At 43.2% G+C, this 17,980-nt stretch overlaps 2 protein-coding genes across 6 annotated transcripts; one reads left to right on the top strand and one right to left on the bottom strand.

Moving 5' to 3' along the window:
• Window positions 1-1,900: 1,900 nt before the first annotated feature.
• Window positions 1,901-12,878, top strand: tmem65 (transmembrane protein 65). The gene is made up of 7 exons (XM_034601077.1): window positions 1,901-2,460; window positions 8,149-8,193; window positions 8,691-8,758; window positions 8,858-8,912; window positions 10,215-10,257; window positions 10,902-11,007; window positions 11,239-12,878. The coding sequence occupies exons 1-7, from the start codon at window positions 2,190-2,192 to the stop codon at window positions 11,389-11,391; spliced, it is 741 nt and encodes a 246-aa protein (XP_034456968.1). The 5' UTR covers window positions 1,901-2,189; the 3' UTR covers window positions 11,392-12,878.
• Window positions 12,879-13,106: 228 nt separating this feature from the next.
• tatdn1 (TatD DNase domain containing 1) lies at window positions 13,107-17,660 on the bottom strand. Of its 5 annotated transcripts, none has more exons than XM_034601062.1 (12): window positions 17,569-17,660; window positions 16,133-16,198; window positions 16,000-16,049; window positions 15,602-15,665; window positions 15,384-15,527; window positions 15,230-15,272; window positions 15,056-15,141; window positions 14,602-14,642; window positions 14,443-14,519; window positions 14,245-14,315; window positions 13,528-13,654; window positions 13,107-13,268 (listed from the first exon to the last, which is right to left on the bottom strand). In XM_034601062.1, the coding sequence occupies exons 1-12, from the start codon at window positions 17,639-17,641 to the stop codon at window positions 13,166-13,168; spliced, it is 945 nt and encodes a 314-aa protein (XP_034456953.1). In that variant the 5' UTR covers window positions 17,642-17,660; the 3' UTR covers window positions 13,107-13,165. The 5 variants fall into 5 exon arrangements, 4 of the variants coding, with proteins under 4 accessions (XP_034456953.1, XP_034456952.1, XP_034456954.1 ...); XM_034601061.1 differs by having other exon boundaries at window positions 15,263-15,272; window positions 17,569-17,649; XM_034601063.1 differs by lacking the exon at window positions 13,107-13,268 and adding an exon at window positions 13,323-13,417 and having other exon boundaries at window positions 13,504-13,654; window positions 17,569-17,649.
• Between the last annotated feature and the right edge of the window lie 320 nt (window positions 17,661-17,980).

Consider the following 17,980-nt stretch of genomic DNA (forward strand, 5'->3'; position numbering starts at 1 on the left):
GAAACACCTCGTCAGCTGTCCAACAGATGTTCCTGCACCTTTGTGATGTCACAAGACACGTTTGCACTTCCTGTGGCGAAGCAAATCAGCAACTCCGGTGATCTTTGATCACGTGAACCTTAAAATGATCGACCTGAAGATGAGCAGAATATGTCTCCTTTAAAGACTGGTTTCTTTCAAATGGAAGAAAGTACCTGAATCATTTTGTGTCTGTCATTTTGTACGAGCAGTTTTATTCGGTCGATGCACTTTTCTTTTTGTTTGTAATCACTGGCACAGACTCGTTGAACCAACTGTGGTTCTAGTCTCAGGGTCCTGCTGCAGGGCTGGAAGAGTTCTTTCAATACACGGAAACATTTCCAGCCCTGGGAGAAAAAAAGACTGAAGAGCTGCAGGAAAGTTTGGACATGTTCAGATCTTCCTTCGTTGTAGTAAACCTACAACTGCTTCGTTTCCTACGGTTGATACTTGTTGAAAAGTTGAGCTACAGCAGCAGACGTCCCATAAACACTGATCCAAAAAAACTACTGTCTGGAAACTTCATTTTTCTTTCTTTTAAACTGTGCCGCTTCCCATCCCTCAGCGACCACAGGTCAAGCACAAACTCTGAGTATTAACACTGTTTAGACTTCCACAGCCTGAACGTCTTAAAGGTTTGACTGCAAACCCGTGTTCATTACTGTTGTAATTACAGGCCGCAGACGATAAGCTGTAAGGAATGCATTATGTTTAATGAGGAAGAGATGGAGTCTGATGATGATGATGATGATGATTAGAAAGCTGTGCTTTTTGACATGTGTCAGCGATGAAGGGTTATTTGGTTGATTGTTCTGAAAGCTTTTTAAAAAGGTAAAAAGTGTTGATTTTGCCTTTTGTTTTAAAAGGAGATTTATGTAAATAAAATCATCTTTGATAATGAGTTTGGACTGAATCTTAGAACTTTAACAACTTTAAATGACTCTTTACAACAGTGAATTTAAATCTATAGTAAAACTAATGAGATCATTCACTTCAAACTAGAGGACAGATGCAGTTGAGTGGACTCACCGGTAGATGGCGCCATGTTAACATTGTATTATTGGTGTATATTGAAAATTATGTTTTCATTATTTAATAATTATCTGAAACTATGATTTGTGTTTTCTTTACCATGACATGAGCTTCATCTACATCAGGAGCAGCTCGTTTACCACTGAGACAGCCACGTTTCTACAGAAGCCCAGAAAAGACAATCCACACGTAATATTCACCCAGGACCTTTTAATTTGTACAAGTACAAGTACATGTACAACTACATGTACAGCTACAGGGCAATGATCCACCACACAAGTATATATAAATAAATACACTGAATATACTATTTCTGTCTTTCCACATTTATTTATTTATGTAATCCTACAAATAAATGTAGAAACATAAATAAATAAATGTAGAAATTCATAAATAAATGTAGAGAATGAATGTAATGAATATACAAATAAACACAGAAATAAATAAACGAATGAATGTGGAAATACAGAAATATATAAATGTAGGAATAGTCTTTGTCACACACCGACTTTATTTATTTCCCCAAATATCGATGTATTTAATTATCTATTTGTGTTTATTTATTGATAGACTTCTAAATGTATTTGTTGATTTATTCATGTCCTCATTTATGTATCTATTAATCTCTGCCTTTATTAATGTATGTCTATATGTATTTATAGTTATAGATACAATGATATTATTTCTATTTTTAATAATATATTAAATTAATACATCAATGCAAACTGAATTAGGTTTTCTATTTTTAAATATGTTTATTTACTCTTACGTCATTTTATGTCCCACGCATGAACCCGTGCTTTTTTTGTGAAATCTATGACCGGAAGTGAAAGGTTTTAGTTTGAAACCCCGCCGCCGGAAATGTCGCAGGTTTGATTCCGGCTTGACTCCGCTGGTCCACGGCTGTACACCGAACTTGGACGTTAAACTCCGGAGCTGAGCCGGTGACCGGAGACTCCGGAGCAGGAGACGGAGCGAGCACCGGAGACATGTCCGCCGGTTTAACTCCACTTTACCCGAGTTTCACACGCCGACCCGCCGCTGTCCGCGCCACCGAGCCCGGGTCCGTGTGAGGGACCGACACGCAAGTTGAACCGGAGAAAAACAGGTTTAACGTTTCCCGGTGTGTTTGTACCGCCATGATCCAGCTGCGCCTCCTCCCCGCCGCCGGACTCCAGCTCCTGAAGCGGGCTGCGACCCCCCCGCTGCCCCGGGGGCTGCTGCTGCTGCCGCCGGGGGCAGGGCGCCACGAGCCGGGCCGCCGCATGGGGACACACGGGAGGAGCGAGCCCGGGGAACCGCTCAACTCCCCGAAGAGAGCCAAGGAGTTCATCTACGGCCTCCAGCCCCCGGAGAGGACGTGTCTGCTCCGGGAGCTGCAGAGCTTCGAGTCCATGGCCATCGCTCAAGGTAAGAGCCCGCGGGTCAAAGGTCACAGCCTCGGGCTGAGAGAGGTCACGACCTGAGGGAGGTCACCACCTGAGAGGAGGTCAGCAGAGAGGTCAGCTAAGAGGTGGTCACCTTAGAGGAGGTCAGCACCTGAGAGGAGGTCACCTGACAGGTGACCACCTGAGAGGAGGTCAGCAGAGAGGTCACCACCTGAGAGGAGGTCAGCAGAGAGGTCAGCTAAGAGGTGGTCACCTTAGAGGAGGTCAGCACCTGAGAGGAGGTCACCTGACAGGTCACCACCTGAGAGGAGGTCACCTGACAGGTCACCACCTGAGAGGAGGTCAGCAGAGAGGAGGTCAGCAGAGAGGTGGTCACCACCTTAGAGGAGGTCAGCAGAGAGGTGGTCACCACCTTAGAGAGGTCACCTGACAGGTCACCACCTGAGAGGAGGTCAGCACCTGAGAGGAGGTCACCTGAGAGGAGGTCACCTGAGAGGAGGTCAGCACCTTAGAGAGGTCCCCTAAAAGAGAGGTCAGCTGAGAGGAGGTCACCTGAGAGGAGGTCAGCTAAGAGGTGCTCACCTTAGAGGAGGTCAGCACCTGAGAGGAGGTCAGCACCTGAGAGGAGGTCACCTAAAAGAGAGGTCAGCCGAGAGGAGGTCAGCTAAGAGGTGCTCACCTGAGAGGAGGTCAGCACCTGAGAGGAGGTCACCTGAGAGGAGGTCACCAGCTGAGAGGAGGTCAGCACCTGAGAGGAGGTCAGCACCTGAGAGGAGGTCAGCTGACGGGTCACTGATGAGGTATGAATGGATCACGTGACTCCTTCTTCAGGTGTCCACACCTGAGCAGGTGAGGTCACCTGAATGAAGTTGATGAATGAATGAGGTGTTTCTGTTCGACAGGTTTAAAAAGACTCTTTTTAACATTCAGCTGTAAATTAAATGACATGGTGAAACACATTACTGCTGGTTTTAAATCACATTAAATCTGTGTTGAACTTGGCTCATAGCGCCACCTAGTGTTTCACCTTGGACTTTGCGGCGCCAATGATAATGTCCCTACGTCACGATGTGAGACTGATGCCACGTTCCATTAAACGTCGGAGTTTCGGAAGTCACCACGGGAACGCCCCCTCAAATCGGAATTTAAACTCGGAAGAACCTGACAAGTCCCGACTTTGAAATCCAAGATGGCCGCTCGGTATTCCAACAGTAGTGAAAGTTTTGACTGTGTATTAGTACTTCTGTCATTATACGTGTCGTACACATAGCACTGTCCGGTTACCGTCTGTGGACGTGTTACGACCGTGTTAGCTTGCGTGAAATGCAGCGTAATGCGTTGTTATGAACTGGTTTAGCTAACAATGGCTAGCTGGCTAACGTCGACATTGTTACACACGGCTCCTCTGATGCTGAACCACTGGATCACAGTTTTCCCATATTAAACACTTTGTAATGCAGTTTTACAATTTACAAATCTCCCAGATAAATCTCAAATACGTTGAACATACACTACAGACTTTTTAATATTTCACAATGTTTATATTGCATGGTTACGTATTTATTATTCCACGTGTGAATCTGAAACTCAATCTAAACTTTAAGACAAATTCATTCATTGTAGATATTTATATTTTATTTCTGTGTGTGTGTGTGTGTGTGTGTGTGTGTGTCTGTGTGTCTGTGTGAGTCAGAGGTTATTTCTGCTTCTTGGAGGGAAGTCCACGTGGATCCAACCCACTGTGACTCATCTTCAGACTGAAGTTGTAGAAACCTGCTGCTGAATCACTTTCCGATTCAGTGACTCGGAGCTGGAGCTGGATTCTTCTCTGGTGCAGCAGCCGGAGAGTTTCTTTGTAAGATGATCTGTGTCGTTCTGACAAGCTGCAGCTCAGCAGCTTCTCTACACGCTCGGTACTTAAAGGTGTTTTTCCTGTCGTCCTCGTCTCTGCAGCCCCCCCCCCCCCCCCCCCCCCCTGTCTTTTTCCAGTAAGGTCAGATACTGGAACACATGAGTCTCAGACGAGCTCCTCGTGTTATGTAATCTGCTGTAAACTGGTTTTTCTTTCTTCTACCCTGTTCATTCATCCACAGCCTTTTCTTCACCAAGCGGGATTTACTCAAGAATCTAGTTTCAGCGCCTTATCGCCCGTAGTTTCCAGCAAAGTGACACTTTTATTGTTGCAAAAGGAATATTTCAGAGACGGGTTTTAATCTTTGCGTCCACACCCAGGCGTTGGCAAACACTTCTCCAGAGAGACGGTTGTGTAAGAGGTCTTGGGCTGGAATGTGTCTTCCATAGCGGCTGCACGAGTACAGAAGGTTTTAGAAAGTATGGAAACCTGACCAATTAAAAGGATTTATTATTGAACACGACTGGGGCTGATGACTTTATGGTGTTTGGCTGTGAGGCTTCAACAAAGAAAGTGTTATCTCCCCGTTCTCCTCCTCAGTGAGTTCAGCTGCTGGTGGTAATAATCCCGCTGAGAGTCCACAGAGGTCGAAAGGTTAATTTCCATGAACGGTTGAAATGTCCGACTGGCAGCAGAGAGATCCGAGCTCCTCCAGAGGCCGTTTGACCCACTGAGTCGCAGCGTAGCTTCATATCCTCATTAGTGTCACTGAATCACATGATCCCAGTTATTTACAGTCTTCACACGGAGCAGCTCATTGGGTCAAGCTGTGCGGCGAAAACCTTTCCGGATGTTTTGACAGCTCACGTGCAACGCAGGACTTCTCCTGGCGCTGGAGAGCGAGGGAAGCTGCTGCATGAAGATCTACATGGAGCTCAGGACACGGTGTTCGAGCTCCTTTAGGCTGTTAACAGGGAGTAAGAAAGTCTTGGGCTCATTAGGAAACTGTGACGGGACAAAGTCGACCGTGACGGCCGCCACAGTCTCAGTAATTCATGTGGAACAGTGTTTGGTGGCACAGCGTCACCTCTCTCTCTATGCAGCATATTCATTAGGCGTCGACGTGCAGGGACGAGTTTGTGTCTGAAAATCTTCACTAACAAGCAATTGTCTCCCCCCCCCATCCCCATTCCTCCCCGTTACTTCTACTTCTAATGAGCTAAAAGCCACAGGGACGCAGTGAGAGTTGGACGAGTTTACTGCAGAGAAACATGTTCCCCTCCGTGAGTCTGACGGCGAGCTAAGCACCGCGCTCATTAAAACATTACAACTACTCTTCAGCCGTTTAGCAACACGCTCGGTTTGCGTACCGGAGGCTCGGTGACGATGGGAGAGTGGAGACACGTGGAACTGAAACGTGAATCATGGCTGCCTTCCTGGTGTTATCAGACACAGCCAAAGCATCTCACTCGCTCGACAGCGTCAGACTCATGACCGTTCAGAAAGAAATCGTAGTATTAGAACCAGAAATATCTTTGTACCCACAACTCGACCATCTTTAGTTAATTTAACTCTGTGATTAAATAAAAAAAATCCTAGAAATCGGCCTCACAAATAGGGAAATGTTCAAGTGTGACTGGGAGGATTAAACCTTTATCTTCTTTATAAAGACGTTAACCTAACATCAGCATTTCAGGATTTGCAAGGTGCGTCTTCAAAGATGGACGACGCACATCGCTACCTCCTGTCTCGCATTTGTGCGTCGCTGTTGTGTACCGTTGATGTGACTTAGAGCCGGAGTGTGTGCGGCGGTGGCGCCGTGATGTGGCCTTTAAGAGCAGGACGCCATCCAGGCGTTGATGTGCGGTGTTGAGCTGTTGGTCGGAAGCGTAGAAAGTGGTTTTAAATGAGACGAGTTGGAAATGGAAACGTTCAGTAAAAACAATGAAATATACAGTATCAACACTATATTTCCCACTGTTTCCTTCTGCTGTGGCCTAATTTAATCCATATCGATATGTCTGTGATATTAATGATGTGGAATTATCATGGTTATAATTATCCAGGTCCAGTTCTGTCTCAGCTGGACACAGGGTCCCACTGAGGCTCATTAACAATGCACTTAGAGGAGAGGGGGGGATCCTCTGTTGTAGGACAGGAGATAGTAAATGGTGGATTTTCATTCCTTTTCAACTGAAGCAGTTCTGGAGAAACTCTGGTTCACGACTATTCATTGGTCATTAAAATTCCTGGTGGGTTGAGTTTATAAAAATGCCCCCGTCTCATTGATCACCAACTTAAAGCAGGAGATTTATCCTGATTATCTGAATCACTGGACCAGAACACCATTATTGGGTTTTGAGACTGGAGATGTCATCCTGCACGGTTGATTGATATCTTCAGAGTCTGTGTTGGGAGCATTCACTTCATTTACAATCCAGCTTTCACTTTTAATATTTGTGTTCAACCGAAGCTGGGCTCTAACTAATAATTATTTCTGTTCTGATTGAATCTGTTTATATCAGCTGATCATTATTTAGTGCATGAAATATCAGAAATGGAGAAATGATTAACTTTGCAGAGCCGAGCTCGTACGTGTTCTTTGACCTGTGACTCTCAGTGTAAATCGCTTGTTGGTAAATGTACAACTTTCATGTATTTTTAATAATTAACAATGCAGAAAACCGCTTTGCCTGCTGGGAATGATGTCAGCACGTAGTCCATAACTAATTATTATTATCTTAGATGTTTACATTGATCAATAACTCGTTAACGAAGATGTTTATGAAGCAGAAATATAATTATCTTAAAGCAAGTTCTTTATAGATATGGTTTTATCTGCAGTTTCTTTTCGTTTATATCGAATTTATTGTAATTTTATGTTTAATTAAATGTCTTGTTATGAGGGGTTGACTTCTCTGCAGCCCTCAGGCTTGTAGAGAAGGACTCACTCAGACTAAGTCGTATTTCAGCGTCGACACTCATCACACTGAAGAAAGTGAAAACTAATTAGCAGCGACAAACCAGTGTTCTTCAAAACTGTGGCAGCCGAAACTGACTCTGACAAATATGTACGACTCCGTGTGAAGGTTTAGCAGCGAGAGATTTTTATTCTGAAGGAACGACCGGGTGACGGCTGCTAGTGGAGAGGAAGGTGTGTGTGTGTGTGTGTGTGTGAGTTGGGTGTGAGTGTGTGTGTGTTGGGTGTGAGTGTGTGTTGGGTGTGTGTGTGTGTGTGTGTGTTGGGTGTGAGTGTGTGTGTTCCACTCATCAGCAGCCTGACAGCAAACAGATGATGCAGCATCTGTTGCTGTCTAATTAGAAACAAACACGGTGTCTGTTGGTCTTAATCACACACGGTGTCAGTTCTGTTCTGTAAGAGACGTTCTGCACGGACACGACTACAACTCTTCACTAATCTGCTGCCACCAGCTCATCGTGCGTTGACATTAATGTTTGTCTGCGTCAGTCGGACCTATTTCTGGACCGGTCCTCCCAGGAGTCGGGAGTGTTTGTAGTTGTTCTGCAGTGAGAAATCACAAAGGCTGGAAATGGGTTATTCCCACAGGGTGGCCGGATACTTTCAGTGGCGCATTTCAAGTTTAAATTCCAACAGCCGCCTGCAGCAGCTGGATGAGGTCACACACCCAAACTGAGCTGGTGAATGGAAGTGACTCTCTGACCGTTGGATTAAGACGTAATGTGGAAGTGGTGTTAGAAAGGGCCGATGTTTCAAACTGTGGAGCGATGACTCGTTGAACATGGGACTGTGACGACTCTGAGATCTGTAAACTCTGCAGACGCTGAATGTCAAAGCTCGACAGTTAACGAGACAACTTCTGATGTGTTTCTTCTCAGAGAGCCTCGAGCCCTCGCCGCTGACTTCAGATCAGATCAGATATGGTGAGAGATATCTGACACACACACACGCACACACGCACACACACACAAATCCTCTGTATCTTGTAAGGAAATTATAATCTGAACTTTATCCATTTGTATTTCTGCAGATTCAACGTTTATCAGCAGATATTTGACTCTGAAAAGAATATTTTTTTTAATGAAGTAGATGAAATCAGTCAGCGAGACACAGACTGTGATTAGTTTGAATCTTCTTTATCAAGAGTGTCGACACCAGAGAAAACCTCAGTTTAACGTCTGACCTCACGATCACATTTTAAGTAGATTCCCAAAACAATATTTCTCCACAGTGGAAACGTTTTTAACAAAATAATTCTCTCTCTAACGGTTCAAACCCTCAGTGATCTTGTTAAATATGACTCATTTTCTTATTAATTACAACAGAAAACGGCTATGAATGTTCTATCTGCTCATTCAGTCATTATTCACTCACCATGTGCATTGATCCTCTCTGTCCACTCACCTCCTGCTCATCACAGTTCTGTTCCACAACGCCATCCCCTTCGTTGGATTTGGTTTCCTTGATAACGCCATCATGATCGCAGCAGTAAGTGAAGTTATTTACTGGTCTGAAGTAAATCGGATGCAAGTCGTGATGAATCCAGGTTCGGATCAAGATTCCATCTGAATTCTCTCCTCTCTCCAGGGAACGCAGATCGAGCTCTCCATCGGAGTCACTCTGGGCATCTCCACCATGGCAGGTAGGAACATGAAGAGGAGCGACCTTCTGTAAAATGACTCTTTTAAACACCAAGACATTCTTCAGCAGTGACGCTAACTATTTGTTGAAGCCCTAAACTTACCAAGGATCCATCTCTGTCCATATTAACACGCCTGAAAACACAGATCATCTTTGTCTCTACATAGAAAACAGCAGCTGAATGAATGTTTCTATAAATGTCTCGTATCTTAATCTTTAAAGGACGACAACGTAATGTAAGCGTGTTGTTGCTTCCGTTCCGGATGGAGGTCCCACACTGTGGAGTCTGAACGCCTCGGCCATCACCTGGAACACATTTTTATTCCTCATATAAAGTTGCTGCGGTGAAAAGAACCTGCAATGTCTCTTTTAAGAACTTGTGTCCAGTAGATCTGGTTCATTACAGCAGACCCTGATGTCATCATGGCTGCTGATCTGGGGCTTTATTACACAGTGAAAACCACGAAGGCACCGGGCTGCCGTCCCCATCATCTCACCTCCAGATTATTCCGTTTCCATGGATACTTGGCTCCGACTCCTTCTGCAAAGTGCAAATCAGAGGCTGAAGTCGGGCTCCAGATCAATAGCTTCTATCTCCATGCAGGCGCTGCTTTATATTTGTTTCATCATCCTCCAGCCTGCGGAGATGTTTACTGATTCCACTTGTGTTTTACTTTGAGACCTTTTCACACACAGTCAGAGTCGCTGCTGCTGACTTGAGGCCAGATTGTTTCGCCATCTCACCTCCGTGAAGTGTTTTCTTCCTGTGAGTAGAACTCGAGCCCGAGTCGACCATCTGGAGTTTGAGCTCCCGCAGGAGAAGAGGGAGCGCCGTCCGTCTGAAGGCAGAACAGACGATGAACAATCCTTTGCTCCCCGATCACTAATAGCTGCAGAGCTTTGTTGAGGTTGTACATTAAGTGCAATTGTCATGAAGCTGAATTCTGCTGACAGTAAAGAGGCGGGGGAGAAACTCGCTGACTCGCAGCTCGCTGCTTTTCCAGAGCTGCTCTTTGATGTGAGAACACTTTCACACCTTTTTTGTATTTTGCAGCTCTGATCCATTGTTTGCAGTTTTTCTATTTTCAGAGACGCTCTGTATGTGGGTTACTTTGCATCCTGGAGGATCCTGACTGGTTCTTACGCCAGGTTCTTAAAAAGAAATGCACATCTTCTCTGCGTTCTCTGAAATACAAGTTGTCTTATTGCTGATGAACGGCTCATATTGTGAAAATGTGACTTTCTTCTGTTTCCCTCATCACAAAACATCAGAAATCAGTTAGTGTCTCTTGTGTTTCTGCAGCTGCCGCTCTGGGGAACCTGGTCTCAGATCTGGCAGGTCTCGGGTAAGAACCGTCTCTGAGGCCTCAGGGTTTATTTTTCTGACTGGTTCGTTTGTAGGTTTCACATTAATCAACCAAGGTTTCTTTATCTTGATATTTCTGTTTTTATGAATTCATCCTCCCAGGCTTTTAACTTCTACCCGTACTTACTTCCTTTTAAACTTAAATCAAACTTACATGAATCAAGGCTTTCTTTAATCTTTATATACTTATGAGAACCAGACTATAGATTTTAAATAAACATGGACGACACGTCTTTGCTGTCAATCATCACGTCTCTCAGCCTTTTGTTATATCATCAAATAACAAACTAAACCAAACTGATCAGAAACACTTGAACACACATCAGTGAGATAACAACGACCTGAAATGACAGAAACATCTTTGACAAACATTTATTTGACGTCTACTTTGATTTATTTATTTTAGGTTTATGACCTATACTGCAGCCAGCCACCAGGGGGCGGCCTCACTTCTTTATTTACACTCTGTTTTACCTTCAGCGGTTTTAAAAGTGACTTTACTGCTGCTTTAGGGTCAAGGGTCAAGGATGAGAGTGTTGTTAAATATGCAGCAGTAAAATGCTGACAGGTGTGTGTCTCTGTGTGTGTTTGTGTCTGTGTGTGTCTGTGTGTGTCTGTGTGTAGTCTCGCAGGTTATGTGGAGGCTCTGGCCACCAGACTGGGGATGCAGGTTCCCGACATGACGCCCAAGCAGGCGGACATGTGGCAGACCAGGGTCAGCTCGCACATGGTGAGATGTTTGATTTATTCACTTTTGAGGTGTTTTCTAAAACAGTAAAGACGTGAATACAAACGAGGGAAAAGAGCGAGATGGAGAACGACAAACGGAACAAGCGCCCTGCGGCCAAAACCAGAAATCTGTATTTCCTTGTTTCGTTTCCTTGGCTTCTCGTCACCAACACATCTGGACGCGTGGTGAGCGTGATGCCGGGGGTTTGACTCTCTCGTCCTCCTCCTGCAGGGTAAAGCCATCGGCGTCACCATCGGTTGCATTCTGGGGATGTTCCCGCTCTTTTTCCTGGATGACGAGAAGGAGAAGGAGAAGAAGGAGAAGAAGAAGAAGGAGAAGGAGGAGAAGGACGCACAAGCCTGCGGAGACGCCACGTCCTCCTAACGAGTCTCCACAGCTGCACCTACAAACTGCTGAAGTCGACTCTAAAGAGTATTTACAGTTTGATGTTTCTCCGTCCGGCTGCACTGAAATCTGATGATATTTAGTTTCCTGTGGCATTTTCTCCATCTCACTAAAATCCATTCTTCTATAAATCCAGTTTGGACGAGGGAACAGTGACGTGTGTTTGATTCCCTCATCGATTCTTCATATTTATCTCGTCAGACCTCACGTGTTAACTCCTGCTGTGGCTCGGTGGTCCAGTGGGTTGATGTGAGGAATCGATGACGTGTAGCTGCTGTGGACGTGAGACACACGCTCGCCTGTTCCACTCGACTTCTTTCTACACGTCAGCGTCAGAAACACAAACTCTACATACAAACCGACTGTTCAAACACTATTTAAAGGTTTCATCGTTTTTACTTATTTTCTATTTGATCATTGTTTTTGTTTTTTTTATATATATACACATTTGAAGACGTCTCTTAAACACTATCTGTTCAATTTGTGTCAAAAACAGTCAAAGGTCTCTTTATTATTTCAGCTGAATCTCTAAACCGCCACAAATAAACGTCAGAACCAGTCGGAACAGAATCATCTGCTACCTCGAGAAATGCGTCGGTTGTGTTGCATGAAGAACTGATGAAGATCTACAATCATCAGACCTTTTATTTCTGCATCAGATGTTTTTTTTAAATGTTGTGTAAGTGTCGAATAACAAAGGAGACGTTGGAAAGTGCTTCCTCTACACTCGTGTTTTCTGTTTTTATTTTCTCACTCAGACACTTAGGTCCAATTCTTTAAAAGCTTTTGTTTGTGACTCGAAGCTTCGGTCGGTTGAGATATATTATATATTATATTACATCTCCAAATCAAGACTAACTAATGATTGAGTTGTTTTCTAATTTGCTGATAAAATTATTAATGCATCAGTTGTTGATTATTGAAATTTCCACAGAGCCCAAGTCAATTTATCTCGTATTTTCCAACCAAACTGAAATATATTAAACAATAATATAGAAGAGCAAATCTTCATATTTTCAAAGTTTTATATGGATGATGTCACAACTGTTCATTTAGTTTATTTACTTCATTGGTTTGAAATTGTACTGAAGAAGTTCTGAATTATTTAAGTTTGAAAAGTTGCCAGAACTTGAGATATTGTTTTTTTTTTTCTGGTTTTAAATCCTATAATTATTGCGATGCTGTTTGTAACCATGGAAACCTGAATTTGTATGTTCGTGCCTCATCTCATGTTTTTATTTCTTTTGCTCTTCATGACGATATCTTCGCACAATTTCATCCTCTGGAGGCAAAATGAGAAAAATGATTTATAGTAAAAGATGAAAGTGTCAAAGGAATGTTGTTGTGCTGCCCCCTTGTGGACACTGAAGCAGCAGCACTGATACGTGTGTTTGAAGTTTGTTTTACATTATGTGCAATTGACAACATGACAATAAATCTGGGTGGTATTTACCTCTGGCTCTGCAGGTGGCGCTGTGTGTTTTCAGTCATCGTAGGGAGCCAACGTGCCCTTGAGCAACGTGCTCTGGGAGGTCAGAGGTTAAAGTCTCACATCTTCTCTCTCACTTCAACTAATTCAGTTTCATTGTGTCGAGGAAATTATCCATCGATCCACTTTTCAGCATCGAAGAAAATTAGATTCTTTATTTTAGGTTTTTGACTTTTTCAAACAAGCGAAATAATCTTTTATTCACACACACACACACACACACACACACACACACACAATCCACATCAGTCGGCCTCTTCATCATCAGCTCGAGCTGAAGAAGACTTTGATGGTGTTGTTGTAGATCGTGTTCGCCAGCTCCAGCAGATCCTCCTCCCTCGCCGCCGCCATCACCTCCAACACTTGTCTGGAGGAGACAAGTCACATTTCATTGGTTCACTCTGCAGTAACTCCTCCCACCCCCCCAATTCCTATTTCTAGAATCAACTTCTGGTTTTACTGTCGTCCACAGCTGCCTCACCAGGAGCGCTAAAAGGGACTCTGGGGACCAGGGGCAGGGGGGCCCTAAATTAAACCAAACCGAACATGATCGCTGATCCATCAAACCTGTAACATTAAAAGGCCTCGTTGGGGGGGGGGGGGGGGGGGGTTCTGACGACACTCACATGATGTGACAGGGCTCGTTCCGGTCTTTCAGGCAGTGCCCCGCCTCCCATTTCTTCTTCGTGGGAAATGTAGTTTGAATGTGTCTGGAGCCTGCGTGAGTGTTTTTCACTCCGCACCACGGAGCGTCTGAGGAGGAAACAGACCATAATATGAAAACCACATTAACAACATATATGTAACACAATAAACATCTTTATATTTATTTATTGTACGAAATGATGAAGTAAAATATTTTATCTTTAATTCTTTACGTGTTAGGTGTCAAAATTCGTTTTTTTCTTATAATCTGAGTCAAAAAATCTGTTTCATTTTCACTTAAATGAACCAAACTCAAGTTTTATATATATATATATATATATATATATATATATATATATATATATATAGATAGATAGTTATATCGTTTATATTCTGAAGGTTTATAGAGTTTATTCATGTATCACTCAGCCTGAATTACAGAACATTTTATTCAATTTATTGTGTGATAAAAAGAAATATCTACAATCCTCCAAGTGAAAACATTCTGCTCTGATACTGAATCATGAATTTTTAAACTGGTTTTATTCAATTTTAAGAATTCTGCTGTGGAAATGTTTGTAAATTTGTGTTTATTTTTTATGAGTTAATGTCTCGTTTGTGAATTTAAACATAAAATATCAGATGAACTCTGGAGTTTCGTGGTTTCTCTTGATCACAGCCGAGCGGCTGCAGCTCACCTGTTTCTATCATGAGCCTCTCGCTGGGAATCGACTTCATCGCTTCAATATTCGCCTCCGTTCTCAAAGAACTGAAACATAGAAATAATATTAAATATTGTTTACTTTGCTCCATCTCCCATCTACTCACATGGAGGAGATTAGGTTTAAGTCAGGTCCAGTCGTCAGGTTCTACATCACGTTCAAAGATCCTCTCACCATCCGTTTATTCCGATGTAGAGGTCGAGGTCCACGAGCGCAGCAGCGTCTTCTGTCGTCCCATCGAACGAGTGAACCTGAGAGAAACAAAATCTCGTTCAATTTTCCATCTGAGATTTAACACCATGAATAAAAAAGTCCCTCAACCAACGTCCTCACCACTCCTCCCACACATCGGTCTCGATTTCTCTTCATGATTTCTGACAGAACAACAGAGACACAAATATTAACAGTCACACGAATGTCGGACGCTTTTCATCCAAAACACTAAAGTTTCAGTTCAGTCGGAAACTAAATCTTTTTAATAAGAGAAACTCTCACGACCTTTTCTGATCTGAGTCTGAAGCTTCATGTGTTTGTTCCATGTTTCATTTGAAAGAGACTTTTTTCAAATGGAATCGTAGTCGTACGCATGAAGAAGAAGAAGAAGAAGAAGAAGAAGAAGAAGAAGAGTCTTCAGGACATTTAAGATAAAGATGGACGCTCCCGCTCTGAGCTGCAGCTGGACTGCGGATGTGTGAAGGGACGACGTCTTCAAACAGTGGGATTGAGAGTAAAGTGAGTTGTCTCTGTGTCTTCAGTGGTGGACGACGTCTTTGGGGGACGAACCTACCGATGAAGTCCTGATGGGAGTTTCTGCAGTGGAGGAACATGGGCAGCTTGGTTTCCTCCGCCAGGTCGAACTGCTTCTCGAAGTATCTGCGACGGACAGAGGAGAAAACGCTGAGTGGAATTTTCAGGATCTGAATTTGTTTCCTACTGAACCATCGACTGAGTGGACACTTACTTCAGCTGAGTTTCTTTTGGACAAAATTCCAACCTGTCAAAATCTGGACCAAAGAGACAAGAGACTTAACAACGTGGTTGTAATCCTGCGTGTGTGTTGTCGTGTGTTGTCGTGTGTTGTCGTGTGTTGTCGTGTGTTGTCTGCGTACACACACCCAGTCCACACTCTCCCACGGCCACCACCTTCCCTCTGTGTGCTGCTGCCAGCTCCCTCAGCCCCGACAGGTACTGGGATTCTCCGCTCTGCTGGAACTCGCTGCAGCGCGTGGGATGGCAGCCGACCGTGCAGCAGAACTCGTCTGTGGGAGGAAGCAGCGGTGAGCAAAGAGAAAAGGATCTGCTCTCGTGTTGTTCCTCGTGAGGACGTCCTCACCTCGGCTCTCTGATAGCTTCAGGGCCTCCTTGCTGTCCTCCAGGTTCCCTCCTGTGATCATGAACTGGAAACAGCAGTTACACACGTTAATAAGACGACAGCGTCAAGTCCAGATCCAGCTCTGTTGCTAGGCGACAGCTGTAAGGGCGGGACGAGCTGGGGACGCCCATCGCAGAAGTCGTCTTATTTGGGTTCAGTCTCCTCGGTCTACGTGGCCCAAGAAGACGCTGAGACTGTAAACATGTCAACATGACTGCCCTCTGGTGGCTGGCTGCAGTACAGGTCATAAAAGCTCCTCCATGTTAGCAGATGGGACGTGGACCAAACTAAAAGCTAGTTCCCATCACACTGAAGTTTGTTCAAGTCTTCATGTTTCTGTCTGTGGATACGTCTCTTACCTTCTCGACTCCGACTTTGAGAGCCCTGTCGATGATCTGGTTGAAGTCGTCTGTTGGAAAAACACAGCTGGAGTAAGATTAACGTAGAAGCAGATGGCAGACGGAGAAGAGGGTGAAAGCCAGAGTTCCTCACCGTCATGTTTCTGTTTCCCTCGGTAGAGGCCTCGGAACATGGGGTCGGTCAGGTTCACCCCAATATCTGAGGAGGGAACGTCAACAAGGAGTCACAGCAGCTGGGTTATTGATTCTATCATAGAAAATCATATGACAGCACATTCTGTGGTAATAACATGTGAAAAACAAGTCAGGCATTAAAAGTGTCTTATAAAAACGTATAAATCAATTATATTATTCCATACGTATGACTCTTATTGTGACATTCACCAATTAACATAATTTATATACCTAGTAAATTGTTTAGATTGTTTACTATTGTGAACTTAGACACACATTACATATATAGACATTATATACTGTTATTTAATATTAGAAGATGAACCCAATTTTACCATTTATATACCCATATTCATATTTTAAACAATAACTGCCAATATACCTTTAACAGCCACATATGCATATGTAGCTGCTGTGACCCACAGACAAACCTCTGTCATGTCTGGTTAACTGGTTAGAAATTACAGTGTTAACTGGTAAACTCTAATGCGAACTGGTTAGTTCTCATGCTAACTGGTTAACTCTCATGCTAACTGGTTAGTTCTCATGCTAACTGGTAAACTCTAATGCTAACTGGTTAGTTCTCATGTAAACAGGTTAACTCTCATGCTAACTGGTTAATTCTCATGTTAACAGGTTAGTTATCATGCTAACTGGTTAACTCTCATGCTAACAGGTTAGTTCTCATGCTAACTGGTAAACTCTAATGCTAACTGGTTAGTTCTCATGTAAACAGGTTAACTCTCATGTAAACAGGTTAACTCTCATGCTAACAGGTTAACTCTCATGCTAACTGGTTAACTATCATGCTAACTGGTTAGTTCTCATGCTAACAGGTTAACTATCATGCTAACAGGTTAGTTCTCATGCTAACAGGTTAACTATCATGCTAACAGGTTAGTTATCATGCTAACAGGTTAACTCCCATGCTTACTGGTTAGTTATCATGCTAACAGGTTAACTCTCATGCTAACTGGTTAGTTATCATGTTAACAGGTTAACTATCATGCTAACAGGTTAACTCTCATGCTAACTGGTTAGTTCTCATGCTAACAGGTTAACTCTCATGCTAACTGGTTAGTTCTCATGCTAACAGGTTAACTCTCATGCTAACAGGTTAGTTATCATGTTAACAGGTTAACTATCATGCTAACTGGTTAGTTCTCATGCTAACAGGTTAACTCTCATGCTAACTGGTTAGTTCTCATGCTAACTGGTTAGTTATCATGCTAACAGGTTAACTCTCATGCTAACTGGTTAGTTCTCATGCTAACAGGTTAACTCTCATGCTAACAGGTTAGTTATCACGCTAACTGGTTAACTCCCATGCTAACAGGTTAACTCTCATGCTAACACACAGTTCAGTCTCTGTTATGATGTGAAACTGGATCTTACCGATGAACCTGAGCTGAGACATTTTGTTTCTTCTTCTCAACACAGACACACATGCAGCTCTCACACATCCCATAATGCAACAGCACCGTAACTCCTCTAGCAGACAGCTGTCGATCCCAATATTTCACGTCATCATTTCAAGGCTGGATAATTAACTGGGCAAAGATTCTAAAAATATTTTAGAATAGATGATAAAAATATAAATGCGATAATAATAATAACGTAAAATAAAAAAACATATTTACTGTAAAGAGAATAATATTTGATACCCACAAATATTTTCGTCATTTCGGCCTTTTATTTTTGCAATAAATGCCTGATTAAAATACTAATACATTTAATTAATGTAAATTAAGCATAATTATTATAAAAAATGATCACAACCGAAACGTTATTCGTATTATTCGTATAC

The sequence above is a fragment of the Hippoglossus hippoglossus genome, chromosome 11 (assembly GCF_009819705.1).
Source record: "Hippoglossus hippoglossus isolate fHipHip1 chromosome 11, fHipHip1.pri, whole genome shotgun sequence".
In the NCBI taxonomy this organism is placed as follows: Eukaryota; Metazoa; Chordata; class Actinopteri; order Pleuronectiformes; family Pleuronectidae; genus Hippoglossus; species Hippoglossus hippoglossus.